At 33.4% G+C, this 24,419-nt stretch overlaps 1 protein-coding gene across 1 annotated transcript; it reads right to left on the reverse strand.

Moving 5' to 3' along the window:
* Positions 1–5,206: 5,206 nt before the first annotated feature.
* On the reverse strand, positions 5,207–19,944 carry LOC122045892 (zerumbone synthase). The gene is made up of 2 exons (XM_042606307.1): positions 19,788–19,944; positions 5,207–6,277 (listed from the first exon to the last, which is right to left on the reverse strand). The coding sequence occupies exons 1-2, from the start codon at positions 19,811–19,813 to the stop codon at positions 5,479–5,481; spliced, it is 825 nt and encodes a 274-aa protein (XP_042462241.1). The 5' UTR covers positions 19,814–19,944; the 3' UTR covers positions 5,207–5,478.
* Between the last annotated feature and the right edge of the window lie 4,475 nt (positions 19,945–24,419).

Genomic DNA, 24,419 nt, shown 5'->3' on the forward strand with positions numbered 1-24,419 from the left:
AGCCCTTATAATAGGGGTAGTCCCTTGAAGCAAACATTCTAGCAATATTATCTTGAATGTAGACCGGTCCACAATGGGTCATCTATCTCAAATCTTAATGGGTTTGCCCCAATTTGATGTCAGGAAGTACAGGAGATAATCTAGGTGAACCTTGGAACCCTAGTGACAGGGGCAGTCCCTTGAAGCGGATGTACTAGTTAGGTCTCCTTGTCAAGAGGTACCAAGTTTGGGTAGGTACTTTGGTATATTTCCAAAAATCTATATCCGTAATTTAGGATAAGTCCACCTATATGAGAATAAACATAGAGATAGGAAAGTAAACAATACTTATGATATTAACAATCATCATAGCGAAATTAAAATCCTAGAATCATTTTTCCAATCTAGATTTCTCCCTTAACCACTTGCTTGCTCTTGACCTCTCGACTTCTCTAGACCCTCTCTCTCTCTCTCTCTCTCTCTCTCTCTCTCTCACTCACTCACTCACACACACACACACACACACACACACGAACAACTTTGATTCTCTAGATAACTAGATTCACAAACTCAATTAGTACTTAATTAATAATTCTTGTGGGATCGATATTTTCTTACTTGACGACAATCGTGCACTTACAAATTTCACACATCAGAGCACTAGATAATCAAACCTGATTTTAATAATGGAAAAGGTTCAAAGTTAAGCTTCATTGTGATCTAATAAGGTCGATCAAGTGTGCAGGTTGCTCAACTAGGAAAATCCTAGTAGGTCAAGTTGACCTAATACTAGGCGGTTGAAATCCCTAGTAGGTTAACTAGACTAGATACTAGAAAAAGGTGGAAGTCTTGGAAGATCAAGGATACTAGGAGGAAAGACTAGATGGGTTAGCAGGCTAGACATCTAGCAAATTGATGGATCAGCGAGGATCGGACATCGATCAAAGGAAGCCTTAGGGTTAGAGGATCGGATGCTAAGCTAGAAGTTCAAACTATCGAGAGGAGCATATGATTGGCAACATGTAAACTCTCTATAGTGAAGTGGGTAAGGACGAGTTGCTATTAAGGGAATAGTAGATGTCGGTCCGACATAGAATTTCATGGGAAATTCAAAGTTGAGACAGGATAGTTAAAAATCTGTCACTCACTCATACTACTTCATATTTGCTTTTTATGCTAATTTTGTGGTGTAGGAAATTGAGATCAAAAGATGGCCAAAATAGTGAACTACGGGCAATCAGATTTATTCCAAGCGCCTAGATATCTGGGCTATCAAATGGGGTCGAGGCACTCGAATGGCCCGAACACAACCCAACATGTAGATGAGGTGGCACACTCTGATTGGTCTGCGCACATCAGCATTCAGGCCGGAGGAAGGGTTTTACACTCCTAGGCAAGGATAAGTCACAACCAGATATAACTTCATTTTGTTCACACCATGTCAGTAATCCAGGTGCCGAGAAGGGATCTAGGTGCCCGAAGGAGGATAAACTTCCACAAAGTCAGATCGAATAGGCCTAGCTGGAAGCGTCGGGGGATGATCCAGACCCCCGAAAGGGTCAATAAAAGAACCTACGGATAGGAGCCGTCAACATCACTTGCCTACGTCTTCATACGCTTATCTCGCTCCATAAATGCTGCTACGATGCTGAATTGCTACTCTAACAATGACATAATACTCCGGATCTCTTTTTGTCGGTATGCAAGTTTTTAATTTCATTTGTCTTTTGTACTTAATTTCTAAAAGGAACGATAAATTTGTTCGTTCCTTGATTTTTGTAAAAGAAGAGTCTTCATCTTGGAGTTGTTATTCGAAGAAGACAGATTTTTAGTGGATTACCCATTGAAAGTAATCAATAACCGTGAGGCTTGGACTAGCAGTCGTTGGACTGTGAACCAAGTAAAAAACAAATGTGTCATCTTTGTTTGTCTATCTTTCTGTTTCCACTTCTATCTCTTGAACGAATCTCAAAATAAAAGTGACATGCGCTATTCACCCCCCTCCCCCTCTCCTCTAGTGCTCTTTTCAATCCTACAAACTTTAACCTTGCCAAACATCTAGTCACCCTTAACTTGCTTAGACTTTTCCTTTATCAACTATCCGATCAACCTTAACCTGACTAGACTTTCCCTTTGCTAGTCATCCTATCAATCTTAACCTAGACTTTCTCTTTGTTAGTCATCCTATCAACCTTGACCTGACTTGACTTTCTCTTTTGACTCACTTCTAAGTATTTATTCAACCTTGACTTGCTTGGATTCTCTCACCAATTTGGTCAACCTTGACCAACTCATGTTGTTTGTCAAACATCAAAACTATGGAGGATAATTGCATCAACAATTTTCTTCTTTTTTATTTTTGATAATATGTTTAAGTTTAGGCTAAACACTTAACTTAACCTTTTCGGGTTTTATGCCAAAAAGTAAAAGGGCATGTTTAATTGAAAATTATTGTTGATAACCTTTTATCTACATAAGGTTATGTTATTTAATCATGTTTGATTCAAATAATGAGTGATTTCCAATAGAGTATGCGTGCTCGTTAGTAAATGGGGAATGTAACTCGGAATATGATTATCTGTGAGATTTTACATGATTTTGGGGCTAATACAAAAATTCCAAAAAAAATAATTTTTTTTTTCAAAATTGAGTATTTCAAAAGCTAAATTAAACAATATTAGATTATATTTTATTTTTCGTAATCCTTATTATGTGATTACCTGAGAATCATATAACTATGATTTTACATCATAATTTAAACAAAATACACCCTTAATATATGTGATAACCTATTAAATTGTCATAAGATTTGAACGCTCATGATTTAATAATAGTATATGTGATAACCTATTAAATTGTCCTAAGATTTTAACGCTCATAATTTAATAATATTCTATCTCAAAACAATCGCAAAAAGATAATATTCCATTAAAATTTTTATTAATCATAATTTACTATATTTTTTAAATATATTATTAAATCATGCATTTCAATGCTCTTATCATCTCATTACATGATTCAATATTTGGTACATATCATATGATGCTTAAATGATTCAAAACTATTCTCACGGTCATCCAGTTAGGTGAATAGAATAGGAATAAATTTTCAGTAAGTGCAATTTTTTCAGATAAAAAATTTCTACCATTTCTTATATAGCGATGAGTTATAAGTTGCCTATCATTTACCTTCTATGAGCGTTCTTTTGATATAATTAAATGATGGGACCGTTAGTCTAGTGAAGCTGTTAATATGACAACTTTATTCCAATTAAATGATCTAGAAGTTGAAATAGTTAGTATATAATAATAATAATAATAATAATAATAATAATAATAATAATTAAAAGCTGGTCTCAAATTGACTTCCATTGGGCACAAATTCCACAAGCGATTTTAGCAACACAACAAATGTAACCCCTTGTATTACGGTCCAACCAATAAATGTGAATATTGTACGTTGATCTCCAGAAATGGTCATGATAATCTCAAATTTAAGAAAAAATTGCTGTCACCCTGTACCAAAAAAACTCATAGATAATATGTAATTACTAAATGAGTATTTATAGGGAGTCATAACCTAGTGGTTAATTTCCCAACAACCCCACTTTTATACTTAGTATGAACATGCTTATATGTGTAAAATTACGTACCAAAATATAAAATATAGTTGTTGATATTCAATGCCAATATAACCTTTAACCCGTCCTCTCGATGCAACGTAAAAAAAATGTAATGGTCCAAATTTGATATTTCCCATCAATGATTCAATTCCAATCAAATATTATAAAATACAGAAAAATTAATATAATTTTTAAAATTCTAATAAATTTTCAAAAAAAATCTTTTAAAAAAAGTAAACCATATTTCTTTTAAAATCTTCAGCAAGTCTTGAAATTTTAATTAAAAACATCTGGAGATCATATAATCCTCGATAAATTACTGAATCAATGGCATAAGTAACTTTTAAAATTGTTAAATCACATATCTTATATTTATTTTGTCCTTCCACGTTCACTTGTGTCTATCTAGTCAATTGTTACAGTATAATAATCGATTCAAGATATTATTGTGCTAATGAACATTGTCCTGAATCGATTGTTATTGTAGCAATCGGATTCATATTCACAAAATTATTACCCTCAATATGTCATATGGAAATAATATTTGAGGACATGAATATAATTAGGAGAATTAGACAAGTACAAAGAACATATTCCATGTCATTTTGAGTTCTCTAGGTTTATCAGCCGATTTCAATCAAAATTGATTGATAGATCTAGACAGCTCGGAATGACATGGAATCAATCCTATGTGCTTGTTTAGTTCTCCTAATGATATTCATGTCCTCAAACATTATTTTTATAAGTCATATTGAGAGTAATAATTTTTTGAACACAGATCAAATTTTTTAATCTAATTTGTGTTCAAAAAAATTATGTTCTCAATATGGAGTATGTAAATGATGTCGAGAGCATGAATATCATCAAGAGAACTAATTGCGCACATGATCTGATTCCATGTCATTCTGAGCTCTCTAAATCCATCAACTAATTTCGACCAAAATCAACTGATCAATCTAGAGAGCTAAGAATGACATGAAACCAAATCAAATGTATTCATTTAGTTCTCATAATCATATTCATACTTTTAATATCATTTCTATACGTCATATTAAAAGATGATTTTTTTGTTACATACGAATCAGATTTTTTAATCGATTGCTACAATATATCGATTGGAGATATTATTGTATTGATGAAGAGTGTGAATCGATTACTAAACTTTAACAATTGATTGATTGGGATAGATATGAGCAAATGCAAAGGAGCAAATTAAAAGTAAAATTAGATACGTTATTTAATAATTTTGAAACTTATCTATTTGAATATATTTGATAACTTTAACTACGCACAACCCTTGTACATACATTCACATGTACATACATATACATCCATACAAATTGTAAATCTGTAAAAAAAAAACTCCAAATCAAAATTTTCAAACCCTACTGTTTTTTGAAATATTTATCATATTGAAAAATTTATATACTCTTTCAAATATTTATCATTTTGTTCATACTATTGAATAAAAGCATTTACCTTTAGTCCATTAATACTAATGTTAGTTTCAGAAATATATCTAGAGAGAAAATTAGTAATGAATATGAATAGAAATATACGACCCATATGGCCCGAATAAAAATACAACACATATTAGTCAAAATATACATATAATAGGATTCTCTTAATATTATTTTAATAACTTTCATCTCAGCTCGAGCATAGTGCGTGCATTTAAATCTGGCATAATACAACTTACTACCCAAATATTTACCAAATTACATAACAATCAACCAGTTTACTAAGTCAGAAAACTGAGATAAAATACCAAGTTGCCAACTTTGCTACGAAGCATATTTGATTGTCCCGCATACAAAGACTTGTAAGCATATGACAAGTTGCTTCATTTCCATCAACCAATCTAGAATGCAGCATCCTTATTCGAACACTTGGAGTGTATGGTTAGCAATGGAAAATCCGCCATCGATCACAAGATTAAGCCCACTGACATATTTGGATTCATCGGTTGCCAAGTACAGCACAGCCTCTGCCACATCGTTGGGCATCAGGTCGACGCCTTTCAAGTTGGCATTACTGCGAACAAAGGTTAGGAATCCTCGCAAAGCGTCCTCTTGCATCTCTGACTCAGGCAAGTAGGGCATGGAGAGCCTTGTAGGGACTGCATATGGAGATACGCAGTTCACACGTATCCCATGCCTACCTAACTCTGCAGCCACACTCTTAGTGAGACCTACTACAGCATGTTTTGCCCCCGTATATCCATGTGGACCAGCTCCTGCAATCACAGAAGATACACTGGCCAGGGAGACTATAGAGCCTTTCATTTTTGGAATCATAATTCGCGCTGCATGCTTCATCCCCAAAAAGACACCATTTACATTGATGTCAAAAACCTTCTTAAATTCATTGAAATCAGCATCTCGGATGTCAATGACCTTGTCACCTGTAATTCCAGCATTGTTGACCATAATGTCGATTGTGCCATATTTTTCAGCAGTGAAGTCCACAGCCCGACGAACATCGTCCTCAACAGTAACATCGCAGTGGAAGTAGCAGGCATGTGGATCACCACCTAGGCGTTGGCTTACTTGCTGACCAAGCTCATCTTGCACATCAACTATACAGATCTTGGCGCCATGCTCTATGAAGAGTCTGGCAATGCTTTCGCCAATACCAGATGCTCCCCCAGTCACCAGAGCAACTTTCCCTTCTAACCTTTTGTTTGAAAAAGACCAAGCAAATCAATACAATCAGCTAATCAAGATGAGAAAATGAAAGCTTGTAAACTAGGACATTTGCTTAGAAAAAGAAGAAATTTTGACCATGTAAGACACAGAGTTGTTACGTAACAATATTACAATTTTAAGATGATAATTGTAATTATAAATGTCTAATGTCATTCATTAAATAAATCATAAATTAATGTGATAAAATTTAGAATTAAGGAATTTGACTTGAGGACTTAATTGTTATGAATATAATAGTATAAATATTAAATGTACAATTTTTGATGGGTTGAGGGGCTAAATTAGAAATAAATAATCTTAGGCAATTATAAATATGGGTTACGGTCCCAGTTTGCAAAACGACATGTTTATGTTTTGTATTCCATGGCAAAATTCTCTGGATATTAAGAAAATCTATAAATTGAATATCATTGTCCAAATTCGACTACAAATTACAGAACCTGGTATGCTTCTACAATACTAATTATTATGTATGTGATTTCTTGAGAATTGAATAGACTTTAGGGTTTTGTGTTGAGATTTCTTTGCTCATTTTTTTATCATTTACTATCAGAGCAATCTAATTCCAATTCTTAAGAAATTATTTTGTTTTGTTTTGGTTGTCGTATGACTACCGTTCCATCAATTCCATCATCGCTCGTTCATTGTTCTGGGTGATTGTTGAGTTCCACTTTCGTTTTTTTTTTCAAATTTTTGAATTTCCAATTTTGTTTCAATTTAAATTCGATTATGACTTCTGGGCTGCTGGAATAGGGTATACATCTACCTAATCCATGGCTAATTTTTGGCGACATATGGTGATCCACATAGAGGCAACCATGATGGGAGAGTGGTTGTTGGCAACCGCTATCGAAAGTTCTAACGATTTTCTACATATTAGAGGTTGGAGACAGCGCGGCGATGGTCATTTCCTTATGGGCTACAGTTGGTTGGCGGTGGTTCGGCCAAAAGGAACGACGGCGGCGGTGAATGTGGTTTCAGAAAGTTGCATCAGTTGAGACGATGAACAATTGTGGTTTCAGAAAGTTACGTGGTTTCATTTCAATCAGAAAGTTACGTACATGGAATCATTTCAAATGGGGCATTTTGATATTAATAAAAAAATTCATTTGGCATAATTGCCCTTCTTTTGTCCCTTTTAATAACATCAATTAAATTTAATCATTTGAGATAAAATAATTTAATTAAATTATTTTATTGGATTATGTGGGTTCCATTAATATCTATTATTTTAAATTAAATTAAATTAAATTTGAATAATATGTCGCCAAAGTGACCTTTGTAATTTTATTTGGAATATTGAGATATTAATTAAAGTGTAAATATGTATGTTTATGTGAGTATTAGTCTACTCAAAGGAAGATTTATATTTAACAAAATTATATATTTACTTGTGATAATAAATATGTAACAAGTGTAAGATTTTATTTGTTATTTTTCATAAACATAATAAATTGATCGAAAGATACGTTTATTATTTGTTGTGCATTATTGTTAGTGTTTGATTATTACAACAAGAGTACCACTTGCAAATAATATTACTATCTAAAGACTTGATATTGTTATTGTATTAGGTATCTTTAGATGGAATTTATCATTTATTTTCATTTATTTAAAATGAGCATGTTATTTATGTTATTATTCTTCTGTTCTCTTTTCAACAAATGTTGCTACTATTTCTGATAACTTAAGTGCCGTGTCAATCCTTATGGTACTAATTTTAAGGTTTAGAAGGAGAACATTCTTATTGTTCTTGGCTGCATGGATCTAGATCTTGCGATTAGAACATAGCAACCTACTATTCCTACTGATTATAGTTCCTCTGACAGGGGGCTAAATATGAGAAGTGGGATCACTCTAACCGCTTGAGTCTTACGATCATCAAGCGCGACATACCTGAGGCTTTTAGGGGTGCAGTGTCTGATAGTATCACCCAAGTTAAGAAATATCTCGATGAAATTAAAAAGTACTTTGCTAAAAGCAATAAGGCGGAAACAAGAACAATTCTAAAGAGCTTGATTTCCATGAAGTATAAAGGCAAGGGAAATGTTCGGGAATATACCATGGAGTTTTCCCACCTTGCATCAAAGTTGAAGGCACTTAACCTTGAATTGTCGGATGGCATGCTTGTGCATCTAATGTTATTTCTCTTCTAAACCAATTCAGTCAGTTTAAGATAAATTATAATTGCCAAGGGGAGAAATGAACTCTTAATGAGTTCATTTCATACTGTGTTCATGAAAGAGAGGTTGACGCAAGACAAGGCTAAAAGTGCCCATTTGACAAACACCTCTAAAGATAAGGGCAAGAAAAGAAAAAACGAGGCTGCTAAAGGTCCATATGTGAAGAAACAAAAGTAGAATAATGACAAGAAAAGTTGTTTCTTCTGTAACAAACCTGATCATGTTAAGAAAGAATGTCTTAAGTACCATGTATGGTGTGTGAAAAAAGATACATTTTTAAATTTGGTCTGTTCTGAAGTAAATTTAACTTCAATACCTAGAAACACATGGTGGTTAGACTTCGGTGTTACTACTAACATAAGTGTTTCAATGCAGGATTGCCTGAGTTGTCGAAAGCCAAGTGATGCTGAAAGATGCATTTTTGTAGGTGATGGCAAGTCGATTTAAGTGGAAGCAATAGGGCATTTTAGATTGTTGTTAAGCACTAGTTATTATTTAGACTTAATAGATACTTTTATTATACCGTCATTTGATTTTTGTTTCTAATTTGGACAAATTAGGTTATTGTTGTTTGTTTAGAAACAATCAGTTCAATTTATCTATTAATTCTACTATTGTTGAAATTGGTTCACTTATAATTTATGACAATCTATATATGCTTGATATAAATGCTTTTTATATTGAAATCCTAAATATGGAATCACATGGTACTAAGCGTAATTTAATACTAAAAACTCAAGTGCATTATGGCACAAATATTTAGGACACATCACTAGAAATAGAGTTGAATGACTTATATCGGATGGAATTTTACACTCAATTGATTTTACAGATTTAAACATTTGTGTTGAATGCATTAAGGGCAAACAGACCAAAAAAAAAAGAAAGAGGGTGCATATAGAACTACAACAGTATTGGAATTGAAACAAACAGATGTTTGTGGGTCATATCCAACACTTATTGGAATGGTCAACAATATTTTGTATCATTTATTGATGATTATTCTAGATATGCATACATATTTTTTATTTATGAAAAGGCTAAAATATTGGATGTTTTCAAATCATTTAAGGTTGAACTCGAGAATCAACTCAACAAAAGAATTAAGAAAGTAAGATCTCATCATGGTGACGAATACTACGATAGGTGAGCAACATCCAAAACCTTTTGCTCATTACCTAGAGGAGTGTGGAATCGTCCCATAGTACACCATGCTAGGCTCACCAAGAATGAATGGTGTAGCTAAACGACGAAATCAAACTCTTAAGGATATGGTAAGGAGTATAGTTAGTCATTCAACTTTATCAAAGTCACTCTGAGGAGAAGCATTAAAGACCGCAGCTTACATTCTAAATTGAGTACTCACTAAAGTAGCTAACAAAATACCTTTTGAGCTTTGGACAAGGCAAAAGCCAAGTCTAAAACATTTTCATATTTGGAGATGTCTGGCTAAGACTAGACTGTATCGGCCACATAAAAATAAATTGGACTCCAAAACAATAAATAGCTACTTTATTAGATATTTTGAGTGATCACAAGGCTATAAATTTTATGATCCCAAGGTAAAGACAATCTTTGAGATGAGAACTGTAACGTTCTTTAAGGATATTGAGTCTGGGGAATAATAAAGTAACAAACCTTGTCTTTGAGGAGGAATGTATTCCCACTACTCTTCAATAGAGCTGTCAATTTAAGTTGGGTTCGTCCCCGTCAAACAATTTAAGCAGGTTCGGTTGGAATTTTATCAACCCAAATCTGCCGCAGGCAGACCCACCTAGGTCTGTAACTCGTACTGGTCGGCCCGCAACTCGCGCTCGTCGGCCGGCGACGAGCTTGGATTGGCCTGCGGGTTGAGAAACACATGTAAACCAAGTTTTATGTCAATTTATTATCTTTCTTTGTTATAATTTTAAAATAAAAATGGTACTTTTCATCAAATATGAGTACTTGCTTGTGTCCATTTACATTTAAAATACCTATTTATAGATATATTTGATTGATGAAACATTTCTAAAGTAAAACGTTGAAGATATAAAACTTTTTTTAAAATTTTTGATGGGCCCACGGGTTGGCCCGCCTAACCCGCAACCTGCCTTGATTGGGTTGGAGATTTTCCAATCCGCCAAGATGACAGGTCGGCTTGCCCCGCCCCACCAAATTGCTGGCTCGCCATAGGCCAACCCGTCTGATAGCTCTACTTTTCAAGAGGAAATAGTTGATATTCCTATGATTGCTTTTAATAATGATCAAGATTTTATTCCTGTGATCAAGATGCAATACAAGAATAACAAAACATTGTCAATCAACTCCCAGAAGAACAAACTCAATGGTCTTAAAAACTAGTGTATAAAGAACAAGTATTTTTACGAAGGTCCACTAGAGAAAAGAGTGTTATTCCGGATGACTACATAGTACTACTCCAAGAACATGAGGAAAACAATGGTATGACAGAGGATGATCCGATCAACTTTGGTCAAGCCATACAAGAATCAAATTCTCAAAAGTGGATCGAGGCAATGAATGAGGAGTAAAAGTTAATGTAAGACAATAAAGTTTGGGAACTTGTCTTATTACCAAAAGGTGTAAAATCCATTGGTTGTAAGTGGACTTTTAAAACCAAACAGGATTCAAATGGTAATGGGGAAAGGTATAAAGTACATCTTGTAGCTAAAGGCTATACTCAAAAATATGCGATTGACTTTAAGAAGACATTTTCTCCAATATCAACGAAGGACTCTTTTAGGACAATAATGAACCTTGTCGTATAGTTCAATATGGAACTTCAACGAATGGATGTCAAGGCGCCTTTTCTCAATGAAGACATTGCGGAAACAATCTATATGATGCAACCAGAATACATTGTATCGGGAGATCCAAAGAGTATGGTTTGCAAACTTAAGAAGTTCATCCATGGATTAAGGCAAGCTTCTCATTAATGGTACCATATATTTCATTAAATAATCATCTTATTTGTTTTGAGTTAAGCGTAATAGATGATTGTGTGTATCATAAGTTCAGTAGGAGTAAGCCTGTTTTCCTAGTTCTACATGTTCATGACATTTTGCTTACCATAAACGATATATATATGTTAAACGATACCAAAAGATTTTTATCTAAATATTTTGAAATGAAAAATCTTGGTAATACATCTTTTGTACAAAGAATCCAAATACACCGAGATCGTTCTGGAGGTATTCTTGAATTATCGCAAAGGAACTATATCAATAAGGTGCTTAAAATATCTGGCATGCAAGATTGCAAACCAAGTAATACCCTGGTCACTAAAGGAGACAAGTTTAGTCTTAAATAGTGCCCTAAAAGAAGCCTCGAGACTCGAGAAATGCAAAAGATTCCCTATATTTCGATGGTAGGAACTCTTATATATGCTCAAGTTTGTATGCATCCAGATATTGCGTACATTGTTGGAGTGTTGGACAGATATTTAAGCAACCCAAGAATAGATCATTGGAAAACAGCAAAGAGGATAATAAAATATTTAAAGAAAATTAGTGATTAATATAAGAGATGTTTAAGGAAATCTACAAATTGAATATCATTGTCTAAATTTAACTGCAAACTATGGATTCTGATACGCTTCTACAATACTAATTATTATGTATATGATTTCTTGAGAATTGAATTGAGTTTAGGGTTTTGCGTTGGAATTTCTCAACCCATTTTTTTATCAAACAATTGAGCATTGAGGTTGAAAAAAAAACAAAAACCAGACAAAAGGAAATAGCATATGTTGCTTAGTATGAAGTAAGGAACTGATGGTCCTAAATTACACATCTTCTCTAGCAGGAACATGTTTTGGGTCTAGTATTGTCAAAGGGATATTGTCCCTTCTTTACCAAGGTTTTTCTAAAGGGTTATATTTTGTTTTGCAAGAAACAACAGGCTACAAAATTCCAAGTCCATAATCTGTAACCATAGGATTGTTAGAAGCAGAAAGAAATAACAGATGAAAGTACAAACTCTTGAAATTTTCATTATACAGAACACACCAGAGCCACAATAAAAGTAAGAGCAAGATTTTTAACATGGTTCAGAATCATATTTTGGTGAATTGATATTTTGATCAGATACCACACCTTTCCCCTTAGACCAAAACTTAAAATCAAATATTTCTAAATTATGAAACGGATGCAAACACCACAAGTCAAATCACTCTAATACCAAATTGATACAACAATAAATCAATCCCTTAAATAAACAAAAAAATTAAATTAAATTGATCAAGCAAAGGGATAACTGTCACAAAAAGAAAAAACTCCATCACAAAAATTAATCAAAAGGAAATATTATTAATTGAAAACTAAAAAACATATTGAAACAACAAGTTAGATTTCACTCCAAGCAAAATAGAAAGAAAAAACAAATATAATCTTCAATCAGACTTCTATTTAATTAAAAGAAAAAATTACAAAAATCAAATTATAATTACAAGAAGACAACAAACCTCGATTCTTTGTTTGCTCATTAACCTATTACCAAATTAAAAGAAACTCATACCAAACTAAAAGACAAGAAACTAAATAATACATAAAATAAGATAATCAAAAAATCAAAATTTAACTTTAATTTAAAACTAACCTCAATTCCTTGTTTTCTTGTTTATATCACACCATGCAAGTCAGATTCATATAACGAAGAGTAATTGAGTAGTTTTTGACATTTTCACCATAAAGGCTGGAAGAGAATTACTGAAAACTCTTTGATTATCATTTAAGTGGAGAAAAACTTCTGAGAAAGGTATGCTAATTTAGGATTGACATGACTAACAATTTTTTTGTCTTGAGATGATAAATGTAAAATTTGAAATAAGAGTTACTCTCAAGTTGAATAACGAATTAATTAACACATGCGTGAAGATGTTGAGGTTATTAATTCACTTAACCCTTCCACATCATGCCCTAGCAAGCATTCTATCAAGGGATATGGTTATATGTGGGTCTGTTCAATATAGCCTCTCTCCATCTAAAACTTTTAAATGTAGTGGAGAATGGAGATCCAAAAAAAAAAGAGTCAATCCAAACCATGTTAGTATTAGCATGTCTTTGATGCATGGTTTAGTGCAGGGATCTTTCGGCAATAGTTGCAACACTTTAGGAGAGAAGCTGATTGTATATAGATACAAGCTTATTGTGTGACTTGAAGATATTTTCATTTGATTTATGTTGATTTTTGCCCGATTTACCTCTGATTATTTAAAAAATTTTACGACCTCCTTTATTGTGTCCTCTAAGGTTTTTTTCTAATTTTCTTCAATGAAACAAAATTAGTAAAATGTTTATCAATAATTTTTCTATGACCTTTTTCCTCTCTTCTTTTAGTTGTTTCCTTCTCTCGTAGAAAATAAGGGCCTTAGCATCCTAGTCTAATCAAACAAAATTTAGGCCTTCAAGACATCATCTTTTCCTATAGCAACATAGGTAGAGAGATATGATCCCATTATTCTCTCTCCATTCACTCACCAAGTCCATGATGAGCCAATTATGGTCATATTTATGGTGCTTACGGTTTATAGGAATAGCTCTTCCATCCCAATAGATTCCCATGGTATTCTCATTCCTATGTTTGGTTTCATCCCCATCAAGATCATGGTGTCCTAATTAAGCATGATGTGTGTCTTCTCATATGATTATTTCAGTTCATATTTTCATGATCTTCAGTTGGCAACAATGCCCCAACTCCCAAAGTTGGTGATTGTTCTATGTCAGTGATGTTGTAATTTGATGCATCAGTTTTCTTTGATTCCCTAAACTCTTTTTTGTTCAATGAATTCCATGCTTATGATGTTAAAATAGAAGAGTATGGGTCCAAGCGTGCACCAACAGACTATTCATTTGGTGATGTTGCTTGCACACAAGTCCATGAGAACAAAAACATGGTGCAAGTTGATGGTGATAAGAACTTGCATTATAAGGGATTGGGAAACTCCATACATTACCATTAAACAAACATTCTAGATGTTCCTTTGGTTCTTCATCTTCATCTAACATGAATACCAAATTGCAGGTATAGACATCGAACAATGGATTGTCAAAATTGAAGCAAAGTTTCTTAGCACATATAGTTCAGCCATCTCAAGATTCATTAAGTGTCTAATAGATGATGGTGGGGGTCATTCAATGGTCTATCGTAGTGGTTTCAATTCTTTGGGGCCCCGTGATTTCAACTCATAGAGGATGTTGCATTGATAACATCTTAAGATCAATGTGCCTTTACTTCTACTTGTAAAAGAGGTAGCAATTAAGAGACAAATAGATACACCCCATGGCTTGCTATTAAGCGTCTTTCATGAGCGAAAAACCTCTCAAACTCATGCATGTAGTGTTCATAGAGGTTTTTTTTTTTATCGAAGCTAGACTAATTCTTCCAATTTCCCATCCTTGCTAAGTGAACAAAGGTGATTGTGGCATAATTTATTGAATTCCATTTTAGTCTAGAAAAATCACTTTCCATGGTTTTTCTCCATTCAGATTAATCAACCTACTTAACTTTTTGCAATTCAAATGAGTTGTTTATTTACTCCAATGATAGTATTCTTCTAGACCATTATCAACGAATATCTAGGTAAAATATACATTTCTTTGAGAAAAAAATTATCTATGTTATTTGGAATTTCAAAATAAATTCTTACAATCCTCTATACTCAACCAAATCCCCTATTTTATGATTGAATTGACTTCTATGGTCCCATATTTAGTAATTCCTAAATTATTTATTCTGTATCATGAATCATTAAAGAACGCAAGAATATTGTTTCTAAGTAAAATACCTACTTTAGTTTTTCAATCAAAATAACAAAAATAAGGCATTGGCTCGTTCTCTCATTTTTTTATTATAATGAAATGGGACGTTGAATCTATTTATTTGTAAGAATTTTCAAAAGCTATAATTATGCATCTCCTTCTAGGTGGTTGGACACAATGTCAATCTTTTCTTTTAGTGTATAAGAAGTGGTCTCGCCTTGATAACTAGGTGAAAAGGTCTTTGTCTCATCATGCTTTAGAAAGTCTTGGAGTTGGATGTTAGGCAATCCATTGGAGCAACTATTAAGGAAAAAATCCCTAAGATGGATGTTCCTAATTCTAGTTTCTTAACGATCTTTGTTGGTGTGGTCCTCTTAGTACTTTTAGGATGCATTGAATCAATGTAATCATCCTAATGTTTTCATCCTCATACACACAATGCTTAATTGCCCTTTATATTCTTAGTTCATGTTAGATTTAGGTGACCAACTTGGTTATCTCTTCTTGATCCTTTGTATACAACAACAACCACCAAAGTCTTTATCTCATTAAGTGAGATTTGCTATATGAATCCTCCTACGTCATTGGGCTTGATCTCCTACTATATCTTTATTTATATTTAAATAAATTTTATCCTATTTTATCATTATTAACTAAGTCTTCTTTGCTCTCCCTCGTCCTCTATTAATGTGTATATTTGTGATAGTCTTACATCGGCTAACTGAGACATTTATTAGATGTCTAAGTACATGTCAATACCGTTTTAAATGTCTCTCAAAGTTTTTCCTCAATAGGTGGCAACCTAACTTTCTCCCTAGTATTGTCGCTTCTTATCCTAGTCATCCTTGTTTGTTCGCATATCTACCTTAACATCCTTGTCTCTACGATGCTCATCTTTTGTTCATGTACTCGCTTTATAATCCAATATTCAACTTTATATAATATAGTAGGTCCAATTGTTATTTTGTAAAACTTCCCTATAAATTTTAGAAGTGTCTTATTATCATACAAAACACTTGACACTCTCCTTCATTTTAATCATCCTACTTGTATCTTATGTAAAGCATCACTACCAACCCCTCCATCCTTTTAGAAAATAGATCTTAAATACTTAAAACTCTCAATTATAGGTAACTCATCATCTCCTAACTTAACAATTATTTTACTATATCTAATATTACTAAACTCAAATTCATATTATATCTTTACTAAGCTAAAACTTTTCACTTCTAGTATTTTTTATCAATATTCGAGCTTAGCATTTACTCCTTCACATGTCTCATTAATCAAAACAATATCTATAAACAACATACATCATGGTAACGTCTTGAATGTGCTAGTTCATCAATGATTAGTAAAAGAAAATATGAACTTAGAATTGATCACACTATCTTTAAAGTCTTCACTTCTGATATTATATCCTCATATATATACTTAATTATTTTAATATATGTTATGCTAACATATTTCTTTTCTAAAATTCTCTGCATAATTTTTCTTGGGACTTTGTCATATGCTTTTGTAGGCCAATAAATATCATGTATAAGTCTTGCTTCTTTTCTTGATATTTTTCAATCAATTATTTGAGAAGATGCGTAGCTCTTATCGTGGACCTTTTAATATGAATCCAAATTTATTTTCGATCATCTTAGTCTCTTTAATTTTTTGTTCTTTCACTCTTTCCTAAAGTTTGATTGTATGACTCATTAACTTAATGCTTATATAATTTGCACAATTGGAACCTCTCCTTTATTTTTATATACTTACCCTCAAATCATGTATTTTCTTCATTTTCAATATTATGTTAAATAATTTCATAAGTTATTCAATATCATGCTTCCTTATTTTCATATCTCTATTGGAATATTATCTAAACCCAACTATTTTCCCATTTTGCATCCTATTTGACGACTATTCTAAAGATTGAATTTTTCGATAAAATTTAAATTTCTATACTCTAAACTACTTAAATTTCCTAAGCAACATTCATCATCTAAACCTTCATTAAAAATATGATAAAAACATCTCTTCATCGCTCCTTTATTTCCTCATCTTGTACTAGTATTGTATTGGATTTATTTTTAATGCATCTTATTTGAGTAAGATCCTTGTTTTCCTCTCTCTCGCTTTAGCTATTCTATAAACATCCATTTTCCCTTCTTTTCTATCAAGTTGTTATTACAAACATTCGAAAGCTTCATTCTTGATTTCACTCGCTACTTTCTTGGACTTTTTTATTGATTTTTTAAAGTTTTTTTTTTCTTACAAGTGTATAGTAACATTGTTCGTTTCACTACCACTTTCTCTTGTATTTCTTCATTCTACCACCAAAATTTTTTATTTGATGGTATCTATCCTTTTAATTCACCAAATACGCTCTTGACCACCGTTTTCAAATTTGATGTCATTTTATCACATGTCATATTGGAGTCATCAAATATTTCTTCTAATACTATCAATTGATCTTAGGAGTCATGCACATTTTCCTTTTATTGACAAATACTCAGTGGTATAAGTTTTCTCTAGGAACCTTGCAATCATTATAATTTTTTTCTTCTTTTTTTCTAACTATAAGTTTGCAACTTTTTATTTTCACTTTTAAATGTAACCAAATGTTCTTCTCTATTTTTTAAAAATATATTAGCTATTATAAGGAAATATGCTATCACAAAGTCCAATATATCTTTTTGTTCTTCATTTCTTAGTCCAAGACCACAACCCCCATACAACTATCATATTCCTCATTTCTTACCCTCACAATTCATTTAAATCTCCTTCTATTAAAATCACATTCTTTGATACAATTTTTTATACTACATCATTTAGATCTTCCCAAAACCTATATTTGATATCTTCATCTAATCCTACTTGAAGTGCATATATGTTAATTATATTAATATTTCTTTTGCTATCACTATCTTGAAAGTTACAAGCCTATCTCCTTTTCAAACTACTACTACTTCATCACTTAATGAGATATATACCACAATAGCTACTTCATTTCTTATTTTATTTTTTTTCCCTGCATACCATAATTTAAACCTAAGTTCTCTATCATCTTCGCCTACTACCCATTTTATCTCTTATAAGCACAAAATATTAATTCTTTTCTTAATCATCATATATACTAATTCTATTACTTTATAGTGTTCCTACACACCATGATCCAAATCTACGACGATCGGTATTCCAATAGTGTTTATTCTTATCTGACCTAGGATATGACAACTCTTCCATATTTAACACTAGACCCAAGTTCTCCGCTAAATATAACAGTCCTTGATGAGATGTTGCATTAAAATAATAATTTGATGAATCCATACATAATATTTGCCTTTGTTTAACACTAGCTAACAACACAATGCAACCTTCCTCCTTTATTTAGGTTTTGTTTGATCCTTTGCATATTCTTATCAATTTTTAACATGTTCCTTTGTCATTTTCTTCAAGAAATCTAGTACACTTGATTGAAAGTTATAGTTTACATTGGGCTCTAATAATAATTTTTTACAAGTTTAGGTGTAGGATTGGGTCCACAAGTGATACAATCTCAGATCTAAATGGATGAGGTTAAGGCTAGATTTCCTTTAGAGAAAGGCTACACTTTCTTGATTTTGAACAAGGGATGAGACAGATTCAGGAGAGAAGCTAAGGATGGTTTGGTGAAGTCATGCTACAAGGAGACTCATGAGGATCTGAGGCGTGTGATATTCAAGATGTCAAGCAATCATTGGAAGCAAGATGACTTAGACCATTGCTAGTGATGGAAATGTTAGTGCAGTGCAACAACAATCTTTTGGATAAGGACTTGACCTTTGATCATGGTATAGTGGAGAAGGCCAGAAGGGATAAACAGTGTCTCTAGAGTTCAGTGGTAATTCAACAAATGTTTAGTTTCAATCTAGCAAAGGAGGTGCTGATGGCATCTCTAGTGGATGCTTAGACTTTGGTGGAAGGGTGAGGGGAGGTGGGAACTTCTATGGGAACCGTAGAGAGAGAGAGAGATACAAACAATTGAGAGGAAGAAGAAGCCGGCAAACATAGATACTTCTCATTGCTTACCTTGCTATTACAAGCATAATTTTTTTATAGACAAAGATTATGACTTGATCAATTAACAAATTCCTAAATTGTTTGGTTCTATTTAATTTTAAAATTTGGATCTATTTGTTTGTGCTTCTCCATCTTAGTCGTATGTTTATACTATAACACGGACTAATGTATCAAATTTGATTAAACGGGTGAAACTAGTAAACCAAATGGATAAGGAGGAACATACAGACTAGGCAGATCGAGAATAATCCTTCTTGAACATGTCTCAAACACTTGATAAGCACGCAGAAATTCGGGGAAAAAAGCATATGTGATTTGAACCTAGAAACCACTGTCATTCAAGCACCGTGATCATCAGCAACGGCCGTTCTATTCTACTCTTCGATCTCTTGGAATGATCTGGGATCGGAAGTGAGAGGACAAGCAGGCACGCAGCACATCACAGGACAAGTCGATTGTTTTTCAAGGAAAGTAAAGGGCATACCTCTTAGAGGAACCGTCGGCTGCCATGGGAAGAAAAGAGAAGGACAGCAGCGGGGATCGAACTGGAAGAGCAGCGCATCAACTCACCATCGACGCAGCAGGCCAGCAGAACGAACACCAAGTAGAAACAGAAATCCACTACTGCTGCCACTTAGTGTTTTTTTTCATGGACCTGCATTGACTAAAAACGTAGGGATTTTTTTTTACAAGTTTATTTTTCCAAACGCATTCCATCAACCTATTCTAAAACAATTTAATTTATTGCCTCATCCAAACATTATATCTAAATAAATAAATAAACTCATCTAATATTTTTAATCAAAATTACATATGAATTATCATTTTTATTATTTAAAAAATTTATAAATCACATAGTAATTTTAATTATAATCTAGACTATTTAGGTGAATGCGTTAGATTGATAATTGTAGAGATGGAGGCATGGAGCGGTCCTAGGCTATAGTGTAGCCTGCTTAATTGTAATTCTTCAATAGTACACTTAAAGAAATATAATTATCTATGTAAATTTGTTATGATTGATTTATTTTTATCACAGGTAATAATAAATTTTAATAGATTTGAGGACATTTATGATAGAATACTTTAAGTGTATATGGTTTTTAAAAAGTGTTATTTTAATTTTTACTCGTATATCTTTAACTCTTTTTAAATAATAATATAGTAGATTTAGCATTTTAAAGTTTAATACTAATTATATATCCATGAGTTAAATGTAAAATTTGCAAAGAAACCACAGATGTGTTAACCTATAAAAAAAATGTCCATCAAAACAATAACCTATTGATGTAATTCCACTCTGTTTTTTTTCTCCATTAAAATATTAACCTAGGGTTAACTCTTGTAGTTTCACCACCCAGTTGTGATTTTTCAACTGGATTGCCTTTTCTTCTTTCCTCGATTAAGATCGTCATTCCCTTTTTTTTTCCACAGTGAATCAATAATAAGATTCATGAGATTTTTTTTATTAATGATTTTGAGAATTAATTGAGATGAACTCAGTCGAGCCTCATGATATAAATGAGATTTTTTTTTAAGAGTCTAATGATCCATTTAAGATGAACACATAAATTTAGTTGTTATATGATTGTCTATTTAATTTTTTTTTGTAAGATATGAACAAAATCAAATAATAAATGTTATTGGAAAAATAATTTTATTATATTTTATAAAAAAATTTTGTGATTTAAACAGAGTACGAATGATATGTTTAAGGGATGAATCAACCGGGATAAGGAAAAACCTGTTTCGAATACCCTTTAAATGAGAGTTGATTAATTCTATTTCTTATTGTTTTCTTTCTGATTCTTTCTTCTTCCCTGATCTAGTCGACACTTCTTCTCCTCATCTCCTCAACGAGCTTTCCTCTTCCGATCTCACTTGATCGTCGGTCATCGTTGCTCCGATGCCGCATTAGCTTGTGTCGAGCCTGATGATATAAATGAGATTTTTTTTTAAGAGTCTAATGATCTATTTAAGATGAACACATAAATTTAGTTGTTATATGATCGTCTATTTAATTTTTTTTAAGATACGACAAAATCAAATAATAAATGTTATTGGAGAAATAATTTTATTATATTTTTCAAAAAATTTTAGAAATTTTTTATGATTTGAATGGAGTCCGTATGATATGTTTAAGGGATGAATCGGCCGGAATTAAAAAAAATCTGTTTGTAATACCTTTAAATGGGAGTTGATTAATTCTATTTAATTGGACAACTTAGGTCTTATTGTTTTCTTTCTCATTTGCTCCCGATTCTTTCTTCTTCCTCGATCTCGCTGACACCTCTTCTCCTCATCTCCTCCGCGAGCTTTCCTCTTCCGATCTCGCTTGATCACCAGTTGTCACTGCTCTGATGCCGCATTACCTTGTGTCAGGCCACCACGGCCAAACGCTGCTAGGCCGTGGCTATTGTGAATCGCCACCGAGCCGTGCTAACCTCTCTTTCCCTCTCCTAATCCACCGTCACCGGCACCAGAGTGCCACCCAACGCCGTCACCCCTTCGTGTGAGGTCAGACCGGTGACGCCATAGCCATTGTTGATCCCTTATCTTCTCCTTTCGTCTGTGCTACCCAATTTGGCCGATGTCGTAGGCCACACCATATTTCGCCACCGATCGCGTGCCATCGACGTTGTAGATTCACTTGATCTCAGGTGATTTCTTCCTCCTCACCAGATCTCAGGCGATCATCTGCCATGGCCATCACCCGATTTCCTTTTTGGCCATAAGAAGATCCATAGCCACGATGAATCCCCATTCTGTATTGGTTCCCGACCACCACTATTGGCCAGCGATCCCGGTGGTGGTGAGGGTGGCTAGACAAAACTAAGTTACGTGCCATGGCATGAAGGTAACAAATAGAGGAGTTTGAGATTTTGGGATTCAACTTGATTGTAGTTAATGTGGACTGAGGATTGCGATTTGTTTTGGAATGTTTGTAATTGTAGATAAGCCATTGTAACTCCAGATGTCACTGTTCGTGGACGATCCATAGCTTCAGCCATCTTTCTGACCTGAGTTTAGGTAAGTTTTGGAGTTGATTCATGATAGTTATTTGGTGATTGATTGAAGTATTAGTTTGATGATGTTATTGGAATCAGATTGTTAAATGGATTGATTAACCTTTATGAAGTGGATGGATTGGGTGAAGTTATTTAGGATTTCCTGATTGGGTTTGGATTTAAGTAGCTATTTGATGTATGAAGGGATTTGGATGTAATGGTATGATTTGTTGCAGGACACTGATACGAGGCAAGTGTTTCGAAGTAGAGACAGTTTAGCACGTTCTACCGTTAAAGACGAGTATTTCTTCTTTGGTCTCTTTAGTTCTTTGAACTTAGTGCATGGTTGTTTGATTGATGGATTAGGTTGCTTTACCTTAAATTTGTTTGTTTTGTTATTCTGCTTGAGACTTATCTGCTTCACCTTAGAGATGATCTAGTTATTTCCTATACAGTCTTGACTTTTGGATATTTATACTCTGTTGTGTATATACGTGCAGAGTATGTATTGTAGGGGATGTCTTATTGATTCAGTTAACATGTTGATTATGTATATATATATATATATTGTTGACCGTACACATGTTTGGTATGAGTTATAGGGTTACCTTGTTGATTGTTTATTTGTATGTTGTGTGTGCACACATGTCCAAGGTTTACTATTGGAGGAATCATATTGATTGTATTTGTGCTGTATGTGCACACGTGTCTGATGTGTATTATTAAAATAATTATGTCGATAATACTTATGTTGGTGATCATATGTGTGTAGTGTGATATTAAAGGTATTATGTTGATTATACCTACATTGTAGGGTGCATATATGTATGGTGTGTATGTGTTTGGTGGTGCTACTTATTGTATTTGTTGATTAGTAGACACTAGCTGGATTTACCTAAACCTATAGATATAGGTACTAGATGAATCATTGTGGTGGAGGTATTTATGATGATTGGGATGTTGTATTGATGATGATCGTGTTAGTATCATGATTATTTACATCATGTATATCATTGCATTATATTCACACTGACGACTATTGCTCCCTTGTGATATAAGCTAATTGACAGTCATATATACATATACATGTTGAGGATCATTACTCCCTTACGATATGAGCTAGTTGTTAGTCATGTTAGTTGCCCATTCGGCCACTGAGGTAGAGTGGTAACTTGGAGTGGAGCTAGTTTTGTTGTGCCACCCGACCACTCAGCGGGGGGTGTGATTGTAATACCCATAGGATCTCTAATAATTCATATAGATTTATGCATGATTAAAATGAGCCTTATGTGGGTTTTCAAAAAAAAAGAAATAAAGAAAAATAGAACCAAAAAAGAGGCATGACCAAGGTTTGAACCTTAGACCTCTTATTAGATGCATGAATGTCATAACCAGTAGCCCCAACAGGGGTGTGCTGTTAGGAAGGAAAGGGACAAGATAGTTAAAGGTAAGGAAAGTGAAGGCTCTCTTCACTAAGAAGGAGAAGTTCAAGTTTTCTTCTTCTTCTTCCAATGAAAAGAGGGTTTTGCTTTCTCCCTTCATTTAGGATGAGTAAAAGAAAAGGGAAGGAAAAGTTCATTTTTCCTTCTTTCTTTCATTTGGAATAAAAGGAAAAAGGGAATGGAAAAATTCATTTTCTCTTCTTCCCTCTTCTTCCTCCTCCTCCTCTCTCCACCGAACCCTAAGCTTCCTCCTTCCTTTGTGCTGAATTCAAGCCAAGAGTCCTCTCAAAAGAAAAATATCATAAGGCAAGGTCATTTTCTTAGAGAATCAAGCGAGAGGAAGTAAATATTTCCCCTCACCTGCAGTACAAGTAGCTTCCACGTTATATATATATATTTAAACCTAGGATCTTACCTTGTAGATTTTGGCCAAGATGAGGAAATAAGGTTAAGAGGCCATTTATGATTTCTAGAAGTTTCATGTTTTATATGGCTTAAAAATCTAGATCATGCTCTCTTGAAGTTTCGGCCATGAAAGAATAAAAGGATTAAGGGAAAGTTAGAAACTTAACTATGCTTGCTTATGATCCCTTATGATGTGTAACCCATTATATGTTGTTAGTTTAAAAGTTTTCATGCTATTTATTGCTTAGAAATTTAGATTCA

The sequence above is a fragment of the Zingiber officinale genome, chromosome 2B (assembly GCF_018446385.1).
Source record: "Zingiber officinale cultivar Zhangliang chromosome 2B, Zo_v1.1, whole genome shotgun sequence".
Taxonomy (NCBI): Eukaryota; Viridiplantae; Streptophyta; class Magnoliopsida; order Zingiberales; family Zingiberaceae; genus Zingiber; species Zingiber officinale.

Excerpts from the sequence above, each read along its gene's own strand:
- LOC122045892 (XM_042606307.1), bottom strand. The coding sequence starts at position 19,813 with ATGGCAGCCGACGGTTCCTCTAAGAG. Across the intron at positions 6,278-19,787 it reads GCCGACGGTTCCTCTAAGAG|GTTAGAAGGGAAAGTTGCTC; the intron begins GTATGCCCTTTA and ends TTCAAACAAAAG.